This window comes from Papilio xuthus, unplaced genomic scaffold (assembly GCF_000836235.2).
Source record: "Papilio xuthus unplaced genomic scaffold, Pxut_1.1 DF827870.1, whole genome shotgun sequence".
Classification (NCBI taxonomy): domain Eukaryota; kingdom Metazoa; phylum Arthropoda; class Insecta; order Lepidoptera; family Papilionidae; genus Papilio; species Papilio xuthus.
Window position 1 is genome coordinate 1,223,145 of NW_013530779.1, and position 12,227 is coordinate 1,235,371.

Sequence of the window (12,227 nt, forward strand, 5' to 3'; positions counted from 1 at the left end):
AAAAGACATAATATATTGTTTATTATCTGTATTTGAGAATAATATCACGAGTTCCACATGGGTCTAGTCTGCTCTGAAGCATCTGTCGCTGCAACGCTTGAGGCAATCTGCGTCGTTGCGGCAATGCGCACGGCAGCTCGCCTGGCAGCGAGTCACCGTACGCACGTTACTTCGCGCTAGTTTCTCCTCGAACATCATGCTATGGAATAGAAGTTAAACCCGTTTGCACTATAAGTTGTTAGCGTGTCTTTTTGTAGCGGCTGTGTTAGTGAAAAGTGGCTACACCTAGTTTAATGATACTATAATAATGTATCATTTTATTTGGTTACTTTGTCTATTTCTTTTCTATTCCGAACTGTTGTGCCATATCGTAGAAGTTATTTAGTAATGACCCAAAATAACAGTAAGTTATCTTTGTCACTTGTATGAGAAAGTGTTAAGAAACAGCCTCTTCAACTTACTACGCAGCATTAATTGTTCACTATGGAAGATCATTACAGTAATTTTTTCATACTAACTCTACACCTACCGTGGGTTTCTGAGACCAAAAACTCCGTTTATTGTTATTTCTATTTTGTCAAAGATAATGACCGGGATTACGATATGTTTTATACAGAAAATTTTGTCTCTGCAACCCTTTGTTATAGAGTTAATTGTTCCATATAATTTTAAAACATTATCTACCCTTATATAACTATACTAATTGAATTTTCAAATACATAACTGAAAAAGTGAAATTTAATGGCCGCCATTTCTTTTTTCCTTCGCTATGCTAATTATTTCACGCTCACCTATCAATAAATGGTACAGAAGTACAGGTAGCAGCATCACAGTGTAGTACTGGAGGCGCCACTGCTGCCATCAGGGATCCATCCTCCCCCACCACGTAAGGGATGTGGTCCAAATACACGTTGTCAAACAGACACGCTCGCTTCATATATTCCTCCGGATGTGTGAACATTGTCGGTGGGATGCCTGCAAGATGATATTTATCGATCCAATGAAAAGAGTTACATCTCAAGGGATCATTAAAGACGGAAAAAGTGGCATACTTTATTGTATTATTAGGAAGGTAAAGGGTTACAACTAAAATGAGTTCCTTCACTGCGATTCTTAAGAACGAAAAGAGTTGCAACTCTTATGTGATCTTTCACGACGAAATAAGTTATAACTCTAATGGATACTTTAGGACGAAAAGAGTTACATTTCTAGTAAGATTCTTTAGATGAAAAAGAGTTACAACACTTATCTTATATATTTAAATGAGCAATTCTTGTATATATATTATGGATGGATCAGTTTTTTTTCAATGGCCAAATTGATTTTTCGATAAATTTTGATCCGATTTTGACGATTGAGGTGTCAATCGATTCGTATTCTTTTCCCGAATGTCATAAGGCTTTAATCATTGTTTTTTTTTTATTTACCAAATTATAAATTGCATTATTTAATCCTCACCTACAGTATAATATCTTGTGTTACACATATGTTCTTGTATCAGATCGCTACGGTTACTAAACCAGCCGACCAGCCATTTCAAGTCTTCGAACTTTGTGATTTCATCGTTGATCACCTTCCTCGTCAGACGAAGGTATTCCACGTCGGCCTCTATCACAGATTCATCCTTGTCTTCACCGTAACTAATGAGAAAGATACAAATAAAAGTAACATACAATCTAACTAACCTTACTAATATTATAAATGCGAAAGTTTAGATCAGTGGTTCCCAAACTTATTTTGTCCACTACCCACTTTGAGAATAAATATTTTTTTAGCGCCCCCATATTTTCTCATATTTAAAAACCACTATAACTTCAAATTAAATTAATTAATTATTGTGACATATATATGTATATTAACGGAGAATTGTAAAGGAAACTTTTACTATAACCCGCAACTTGAGACTTGCAGCTCCCACAAGGGGACGTTATTGCACACTTTGGTAAGGACTGGTTTAGATGGTTATTTGTTTGAATGTATCTCCAGAAAGACTGTATGGATCTCGCTGAAATTTGTCATACATATAGAACATAGTCAGGAAGAACATATAGGCTTCCGTTTCAGTTTTTTTTTCGTTCGTCGCGGACGGACGACTGCTGGTTATTTATATACTAGCCCGCGACTAAGCTAGCACAAAATTAAAGAAAAAAATATTTATAAGATAAAAGGGAACGAGCAGTGGGAACACCGAGGTGCTCAACGACGCCCATGGACATCTGCAATACTAGAAAAACTGCAGATGCGTTGCAGGCCTATATTAGTTGCATATGTGGTCTACCAGACTATGTTCTACATTGATGTTAAATTTCATCAAGATCTGTTGAGCCGTACGTCAAATAGGCACTAATAACAAGGTTTATAGCCTGTGCACAAATAGTCAGTTGAATTTTATTAGCAGTGTTTCACTTACTTTCTATACTGCATTTTAAGTATAGCTTCAGCCATATGTATTCTGAATATGACACCAGGTCTGAGATGCGCCTGGTACAGGTCTTTTGGCATCTCCACGAATGTTGACTCCCAATCCTGGAACACAGAAATAATGTAAAAAAAACATGGTTATGCAACTTGCACAATATAAGTTGACAAACGAGCAAGCAACCACGTAAATTCGCCGAAATGGCAAAGCGACCGCTGCCCAGAGATCCGCAATTGGTGCGTTACCTAACTTTAATCGATAGAGGAAGGGACGCACAAAAATATTTCCCCTTTCTAAGCGTTATCTCCTCTGTCATATCCCCTTCCCAATGTATGGCCAAGCACTTCGTTGTATGGCAATATGATATTTTATCGCGACACGATCACGAATATTCCCTTATAAATGTGTTCAAAGCCAGTGTCATCCAGTAAAATAATTTATTGTTGGTTTCTGAGACCAAAATGTCGTCATCCTTGTCATTTACTTTATCGAACCTGAGATAATATGTTTTAAACGTATATTTTGGTCTCGGAAAACAATGGTTAGGTTAGGTTCAATTGAAGTTTGATGTAAATAGTTACCTTGACAGAGGGTTCGTAAGTTTCATAATTCTGTCTATCCTTTTTGTTCTTATAGCGCTTGCGTTTTGATCTTTTCTGGTGAAGGTCCCAGAGATCAGCGCGTCTGGCGACAGGAACCTCAGTACTAGTAGAGTTCTTCACCTATTAACATAAGGAACCTCACAATAAATTAATTAAAAAAGTGTTTCAAATACATTTTAGCTTAAACACTAACCTTTTAATGCCGTGACTATAACGGACGGCGCGTTTTGACAAATCAAGACATATAACTTGGACGTCCATAATATCCTTCAACGGCGTTTAAACGGTTAAAACACGTTTACTAAATAGTGTCAAATTATATTTTGTTGGGGTAGTACAGGATATATCCAAATTATATCTAATTAAAATTAAAACTTTGAAACACAGACAAATAACAATTGACACTAATACTCGTAAATTCTAAAATATATTTTTGATAAAACAATTTCGTATAGCATTCACAATTTTATAATTTCACAAAATAACAAAAGTCAAATGACGTAACAGCCGCCATGTAGGGAATTTGACGTTTACGTTAAGGTTTTTAATTGAAAGTTAAAATGGGTTTGTGGTGCAACATACTTATAAATGGACTGGCTATAGGACGTAAAAAGAAGAAGTTATTTTGGCGCTGATGCTGCACTTTGTAGCGCAGGCTATTCAAACTAATAATATAGTAGATATAATTAAGTGTCACGGATCAAAAGCAGGCGCGTTAGAAACAAAGTAAAAGCTGTAATTTTCAAATATAAAGATCAGTGTTGTGATTTACCTCAGTTGCTTCGGAAGTAGTTGAACTGCGTGGCCGACTGTGACGTCGGCTACTAACTCGATTGCGTCGTTTCTGAAAGGTGAGTAACTTTTATTTGACTAGACTAATTACGTCTTATTTACAGCCTTTCGTACCCTTAAATAGGTTAATTTAATTGAATGGAAGTAATGGACTGCAATTGTATTCTAACCTAGTTTACAAATAAGCAAGAAAGTAATCAAATTGAACGTCTTCAAAGGTAAGGCAGACTGTAAAATAAGTATGGATTGTTAAAAGAGAATGTACGTAAGGGGTGTTTAGATATAATGACTGATATTAATGAATGGAAGATTACTATACCGACACAACACAGGGAAAATGGCGGGCTATGATTAATTCAATAATAAACATATGTTTTATTTACTGAGATTTTTTTTATTAGTTTGATTTATTTAATTGTTGTTTATATCTATTAAATGCGTTTGAGTTAACGAAGAAGTGTTTTGATTAAATTGTTCGTTACTTTTGTTTTATTTTAATAAAATATTCGAATGTAATCGATCGATATTATAAAGTCGATAAGAGCATCGGCGATCTGAAAAGAAATTCAAAGATATGTGTGAAGTCAACCAACCCGCGCTTGGCGAGCGTGGTTGACTATGGCCTAATCACCTTTAACTTAGGGTAGGCTATGAGCCCCTCGGTGGCAACGTATAGTGAGCTTGATGGTTATAAAGTCAAATTAAGTCTGTTTTGATAAAATCTTTTGTACAATAATTTTATAATAACTTATTATTTTTTTAGATTATTTACACATATTATAATATTTGAATGTCTGTATGTAATATTGCGTTACTGCAAACGTAACATTTTTTTAAAACAGTTGACAGTCTGTCTTATGTCTGTCCGTAAGTATGCGTTTGTTCCGAGTAATTCCCGGAACGGTTGCACCGATTTTGACGTGACTTTCATAGGTAGATAGGTTATGCATTTGGGAATATTATAGGATAAGTTTTGTTAAAGTAATAAAAGAAAACTTATATTTAATAATTGCAATATTTATTTGGAACAAATCATTCTTCGACATCTTTAGGTTCCGTTATTGAGTCGACAAATACAATTGAGTTACATTCTGCTGCATCACATTGTAACATAGGGGGTACTTCCACTGGGGTAACTGAGTACTCATCCCCTATCACGTAAGGGTTGCCATCAACCCACAAAGAGTCAAACAAACAATATATATGTACTTTAATTGTCATATAACTTATAAACTTATAAATCCTTCCACCACATTCTCCTAAGTGTTCTTTAATACTTCGATCTGTTTTATACATTAATAATAAATTGTGAAATTTAGTTATTTCATCCATTACAACTTTTTTTATCAGATTTGTATATATTATATCAGATTCTATATGTCTTTCCGGATCTTCGTACATACGTTGCTTTATACGGAGTATCGCGTCTGACATCCTCACACGGAATATAACGCCAGGGTTCATTTGATCCGGTAATATGCTTGGTTTCTTCGTTGTTGTTGTAAATTGTAATATTTTGTCCTTTACTGGTTCAGGATAAAGATAGTGATGAGGCCGTTCCCTTATCTTTGGTCCGTTAAGGGAATCGAATTTTCCCGTACCCTGAAGTAGAAAATTTTCTGTTTCACACTTTTTTTATTACACTTTTTATTAACTAACTGTCACCCGCGACTACTTCCACAAAGAAATAAAAAACTTAATTAGTAGCCCACGTTCTTTCCTGACTATATTTTACATCTATGCCAAATTACAGCCGTTTAAGAGATATCTTCTAACAAACATCCATCCAAACATTCACAACTAACCACGATCCCACACTTTTTGTAATCCTCGCTTTAATTGTTATTTGTACGTATAGAGTATATTGGTCCTTCGAGTCGGGCATTGTTAAATACATAACTTCACGTTATAGCAAAAACGACAACACAACACGACTACACTTCGCGGTAAGGTTCTTTTCAATAAATTAGATCTCAGATCTTAATCCACTAGAGTCGCGCGCACAGTCGGTAAAACGCAACATATTAGATGTTCTTCTGAGCCCAAAATCCCCGTTTAAAACATATTGTTATTTCTGTTTTGCCAAAGACAAGGATAAGGATAGATGTTTTATACAGAGATTTTGATGTCAGGCATTAAACGTAGACTGCTTAGTAACACTGCGCACTTTTAGTCGCTGTTTATATATTTTAAAACTTACTTTAGCTCGTCTCTTGATACGATTGTATTCATGGAGGGCATCATCGTTACTGAAGAAGGAATCCATTGATGGCCAGTCATATGGCATGCCAGAGTAACGGTTCTTCTCTTCCACTTGAATATTTTCATCCTAGAAAATTGTTACTTGTTATTTTCCGCTGGTGAAACATGTATATTCATGTTATAAACATTTATAACACTAACTGTCGCCCGCAAGTCTGTCCGCCCGGTTTAAAAAAAAACGAAATTAGTAGCCTTTATTCTTCCAGGCTATGTTCTATATGTATGCCAAATTTCATCGAGATCCATTCAACCGTTATGGAGATTTTTTTTATAACACAAGGTGGCAAACGAGCGAGCGGCCACCTGAAATCGCTGAAATAGCGAAGTGACCGTTGCCCATAGACATACGCAATTGCATGTGCGTTGCCTACCTTTAATCGACGGAGGAGAGGATGCACAGAAAGAAAATATTTTCCCATCCCATGCATCCTCTCATCCGGAAAGTCCACTTCCACTTCCCATCCTTCCTTTATAAGAAAAAAGTGGGAAGGGAAAGAGGACTAAATTAGGCCTCCGGGACGCATTTCACCGGGCGAGCCAGGACAATTCGTGCGAAGATGTTAAAGTGGGCTCTACCACTGTTAGTTCTATATGTATGCCAAATTTCATCGAGATACATTCAACTGTTCTGGAGATACCTTCAAACAAACATCCATCCATCTAACAATTCGCATTTATAATATTAGTAAGAGTTACAGAGATGTGATGTACCTTCGCATGTGGATTCCTTGCAGGTGCCATCATGTTCACGGGTTGTTCGAAGACATCGTCTTGAAGCTAAACACACCGTATAATTATAATAATTATAATAACTAACATATAAGATTAACTCAGTCTTGTATGTTTCCTGTTTTTGTAATTACTAGCTGTACGCGACTCCATCAGTGCGGAATTAAAAAAAAACTAAAATAGTAGCTTAAGTGTTCTTGCTCCGCGCTGGCCCTCACGGCGTATGGCGTCCTCCGGGTGGCGGATGGAAGAGTGGTCGGTAGTACAGCTTAGCTACGCTACCCGGCTAAGCCCAATGGGCTCGCTGACCAAAGTAGAGTCTGGTCCTCCAGCAATATGGGGGTTGTGCGGCGGGCTGACAACTCGCCCACGGAAAACAACAAGCCGTAGAGATGGATCTGCGGGAGCTACAAGCGATGGACTGGAAGGAGAAGGCGCAAGACAGGCGACTTTGGCGATCTCTTGTGTCGGAGGCCAAGACCCACTTTGAGTCGATGCGCCAGCGGAGTAAGTATGTGTTCTTCCAGACTATGTTCTATATCTATGCCAAATTTCAGCGAGATCGAATTAGTTTTAATATTTATAATATTATACTCACATTAGGATAGTTGAAGACATTAGATTCAATGTTAGCATTGGCCAAATGATTTAAGGATGCCAACTGGAATAAAAAATATTTAATTAGCATCATCATCATCAGCTCACTATACGTCCCCACTGAGGGGCTCGGAGCCTACCCTGAGTTACGAATGACTATTATTATTAGAATTAGAATATTTGGTATTTTTTAACATTTTGGTGGTTCAAGGTCATCGGTGCCCTCAGTATATCGCTACGCAGGGCCGGTTGTAATATTTCCGGCGCCCTGGGCGACATTTTTCGGCGCCTCTTTTTGTGTTTGGGGGTAATATTCTAAAGATAGAGTATCTTAAGGGGCACCTGCAGTCTGGCGCCTCACATCGCCCTAACCTAACACTTTGCGTCAATGGGCGACGAATGTTTATTATTAACTATTTCTCGCCCGCGATTCCGTTTGTGTGGAATTAAAAAAATCTTGAAAAGTAGTCTATGTGTTCTTCCAGAATGTATACATGTGTACCAAATTTCAGTTACATCTATGCTGCCATTCTGAAGACACCTTAAAACATCCATACATCCGTCCATCTAAACATTCGCCTTTATAATAATAGTAATATTAAATAACTTACCAGAACACAAAAGAAGTAGTGCCACATGTCAACAGAACGGAGTACAATGCTCCTATGAGATCAAATCTTTAGTTATAAAACTATTTTTCATTGTTTATTTTATTTTTGTTATTTTCTAATTGATTGTTAAGACTAATTGGAGCGATAAATAGGTTAGTTATAGCACTCGACTGGTTTTTTTTTGTAGATAATAATGGGCAATATTTCTTTTCCGTCTTTTTCTAATAAGGAAAAGATGGGATGGGGAGATGTATTTCGCGAAGGAGACGTATAAAAAGGGGACCATCCTTTTTGTGCGTCCCCACCTTTATCGATTTAACGCATTGTAAATGTGTGAAAGTGTTTTAGCTTTCCATTAATTTTTAGTATTGCTTTAGCGCCATCTTGTGGTCTGTAGTTTACTTTTAGATTACCAGCGTAAAATGAAAAGCAGCGCCATCTAACGCATTTTAGATTGACAAAATATCTTACAAGTTTAATTTACTAGTCTTTTTCTTTTACAAATAATATAATGAAATTACATCATGATAATGGCGATAATTATTGACATTGTATTAGGTGTTGGAAACGAAACAAAAAATCGTTAAAAAATAATTTATTATTCATTTACTATTAATCTTAAATATTATCGTTCAGTTAATAGCGTGTGAAAATGTTTGAAGTTTCTTATACGTTTTATCGATGGATTTTGAGGTCTGAACGCGGATAGAGATTTCTTTGAAATAATAAATGATTTTCTTCCGTTCTCTGGTAATTCTTGCTCTATATCTGGCAACACCACTCTCTGTGACTCTACATTATACACTGAAACAATATTTATAAAAGCTTTAATTTAAATTATTCAAACTTTCGTGAGACATAATACTGAACTGATATAAAAACGGCTAAACACTCACGTATATTCGTCCGGTGACGGCACCGACTAGTTTCGACCCATCGGGGGCCCTTCATCAGGATGAGTGTTACTGGTATTATTTCGCGAACGCGGCCCGTCGCTCAGTCATCCTGACCACTCATCCTGATGAAGGGCCCCCGATGTGCTCGAAACTAGTCGGTGCCGCCACCGGACAAATATACGTGAGTGTTTTAGCCGTTTTTATATCAGTTTAACTTTAATTTAATTTCAGCTGTCTCGATGTTTGCCATCAAATCTTGCAAATTAAATCAACTCACCGGTTACTGATTGAGTTGAAAATTTGCATACATGTGTAAAACATGCGACAATGCAATATGATGACTTTGTGCTAATCTGATGATGAAACTGGAAGGTCATAGGTACTTCACAATTAAACGACACAACATTCTAGGTCATCATCATTGGTTTGAATCTTAGTACCATTTAATATTAACATAAAAACCAGGGCCGGCGTTATAGTAGGGCGTGATGGCGACCGCGCAGGGCGCTGAACAGTAAGGAATCTCCGAATCACAGTCTTACATAATCCTGTTAACCCACTAAAGGAGTAAAAAATAGGCAAAAGAAATCTCGCCTAGAGAGCTACTAGAACGACTGCGGACGAAAGCGCAAGCGTGCCCGTGTCTCGCCATGATGCGTAGGAGTGAAGGGGAAGGGTAACGTGGGTGTCACCTCCGGTGTGGGAAGGTGTGAATGATGATGATGTGAAGGGTGAGTACGGCGACAGGTGAAATGAGGCACAGTTATATTCACAACACAGTTTATTATCACTCACAGTCCACAACAAATAGTAAGAAGGAGAGTACAACACTGAGAAGAAGAATACAAGTAGGAGAAAGAGAAATGCACAAATTCGGATAACAAAGTAACAAGTTGCGTAATTGAAAGCGTGGTATGTCGCGGGCGCTGCAGAACTCCACTGTCGTTTCGCGCGTATGCCAAACCGGTCAGTGACCCCCGCTCAGCTGTGCGTTGCAATTCGAATTTGCCAATCAGAGGTCAACAAATCGACGTGACGTCGACCACTCGTCATGCACCCGTGTTTATGTGTGCGTGTATGCGTGTGATGTATGTGCGTGTATGTGTGACTGTGAAGTGTTTGGGAATATGTAGGAAGTCACCTACATCACCCCCCTCCAGAGACCTGGTTAAGGGCGATAAAAATCGGTGAACTTCACCTTACGTCCTGAACGGGTTGTATACTCCTTAGCCACAGTATCGTCACTAGTTGCGGCATTGTTGTTACTGTCGCATAAAATGTACGCTGGCTTGAGGCGGTCAATGGAGACTGTTACTTCCTTCCCGTTAATTAATAAAGTGAAAGATTTGTCACTCCTAGACATGACCTTATGAGGACCGGTATACGCAGGTTGTAATGACGCCCGCACCGCGTCTTCACGCAGGAAGACGTGATCGGTATTGGCGAGGTCCTTATAAACGAAAACGCTTTTGTTACCATGTCGCGAGGCTGGTGTCGGGTGTAACTGTTGCGCAAAAGCTCGCAATCGAGCGATGAAGTCACTGACATCAGTTGTACCGCTACTTAATGGGTCGAAAAATTCGCCAGGTAACCTTAGAGGCTCCCCGTAAAGAAGTTCAGCCGACGATGCGTTTAAGTCTTCTTTGAACGATGATCGAATGCCTAACAAAACCCATGGCAAAGACTCGGTCCATTTTTGTGGTGCATGGCACATTATGGACGCTTTTAATTGCCTGTGGAAGCGTTCAACGAGACCGTTAGCTGCTGGGTGATAAGCAGTCGTACGCTTGTGCTGAAATCCGGCTATTTTCGCGAGGTGCTGGAATAACGCTGACTCAAACTGTCTGCCGCGGTCTGTTACGATGTCCGTCGGGCAGCCAAAACGAGATATCCAGCACGAAAGCAACGCCTTAGCTACTGTCTCCGCTGTAATATCCGCGATCGGTATAGCTTCTGGCCATCGAGTGAAGCGATCAACGCAAGTTAAACAATATCGATAACCATCTGATAACGGCAACGGCCCTACGAGATCGATGTGTACATATTTAAATCTCGCGCGGGGCAAATTAAATGTCCCTAGCGGTGCGTTAACGTGTCGCGAAACCTTACAGCGCTGACAATCTAAACAGGTTTTTGCCCAATCACGACAGTCTTTTCTAACACTCGGCCATACGTAGCGTTCTGCGACTAACTTCGCTGTTGTATTAGCGCCTGGATGGCTCAACGAATGTAAACAATCGAAGACCTGTCTACGGAAATATTTTGTTACAAACGGCCTAGATGTCGGTGTACTTACGTCGCAGTACAATGGGGTTCGACACCCGGGTAATGTTAATTTTTCTAGACGTAACGACGAACCTTCAGTTATTAATTTTTGCAGTTCGTGGTCATTAGCCTGACTTTTTGCTAAGGCTTCTAAGTCTAGAGGATGCTCCAATGCTTCGACACGAGACAAAGTGTCGGCAACAACATTATCCTTACCGGAAATATGACGAATATCCGTCGTAAATTGAGCAATGTAATCTAAATGCCTATACTGTCTAGGTGAACAGTTTTTCTTCCTTTCGTGGAATGCGAAACTGATCGGCTTGTGGTCAGTATAAATTATAAAATGCCTAGCTTCTAACATGTGCCTAAAATATTTAATGGCCTCATAAATAGCTAACAATTCTCTGTCGTAAGGTGAATACTTAACCTGAGATGGACTTAATTTACGCGAAAAGAATGCAAGCGGTTGCCACGCGTTATCTGTAAATTGTTGTAATACAGCGCCGATAGCTGTGTCCGATGCGTCGGTAATAAGTGCGAGTTTCGCTTGGCAATCCGGGTGCGCTAATAATGCAGCGTTTGAAAGGGATTGTTTACAGCGCTCGAACGCATCGAGTGACTCATCTTTCAATGTTATCGGTTGGTTGTTTTTTACTATTCCAACTAATAACTTGTTTAATGGCGCTTGTAACTCAGCCGCGCGCGGTAGGAAACGTCTGTAAAAATTAATCATTCCTAGAAAACGCCGTAGTTGACGAATGTTAGTAGGAACGGGAAATTTTTTAATCGCTTCTATCTTAGTGTCTAGCGGTTTGGTGCCACTCGCGGAAATGTGGTAACCTAAAAATGACACTTCTTGGGCTCCAAATACACACTTAGACACGTTAATGACCATACCGTAGTCCTTTAAGCGTTGGAAAATTATACGTAAATGGTTTTTGTGTTCTGTCTCGTCTTTTGAAAAAATTAAAAAATCGTCTAGATAACAATAACAAAAATCAAGTCCTCTTGTCATTTCGTCCACGAACCTCTGGAACGATTGCCCTGCATT

The 12,227-nt window shown here is 38.8% G+C and overlaps 2 protein-coding genes across 2 annotated transcripts; both read right to left on the reverse strand.

Moving 5' to 3' along the window:
• Nucleotides 1-24: 24 nt before the first annotated feature.
• LOC106115245 (uncharacterized) lies at nt 25-8,079 on the reverse strand. Its single transcript, XM_013308573.1, has 10 exons — nt 8,013-8,079; nt 7,403-7,465; nt 6,787-6,852; nt 6,014-6,142; nt 3,794-3,865; nt 3,001-3,141; nt 2,411-2,526; nt 1,459-1,640; nt 792-975; nt 25-199 (listed from the first exon to the last, which is right to left on the reverse strand). The coding sequence occupies exons 1-10, from the start codon at nt 8,037-8,039 to the stop codon at nt 64-66; spliced, it is 1,116 nt and encodes a 371-aa protein (XP_013164027.1). The 5' UTR covers nt 8,040-8,079; the 3' UTR covers nt 25-63.
• Nucleotides 8,080-10,076: 1,997 nt separating this feature from the next.
• LOC106115214 (uncharacterized) lies at nt 10,077-10,622 on the reverse strand. The gene has a single exon (XM_013308532.1). The coding sequence runs from the start codon at nt 10,620-10,622 to the stop codon at nt 10,077-10,079; it is 546 nt and encodes a 181-aa protein (XP_013163986.1).
• Nucleotides 10,623-12,227: the final 1,605 nt, after the last annotated feature.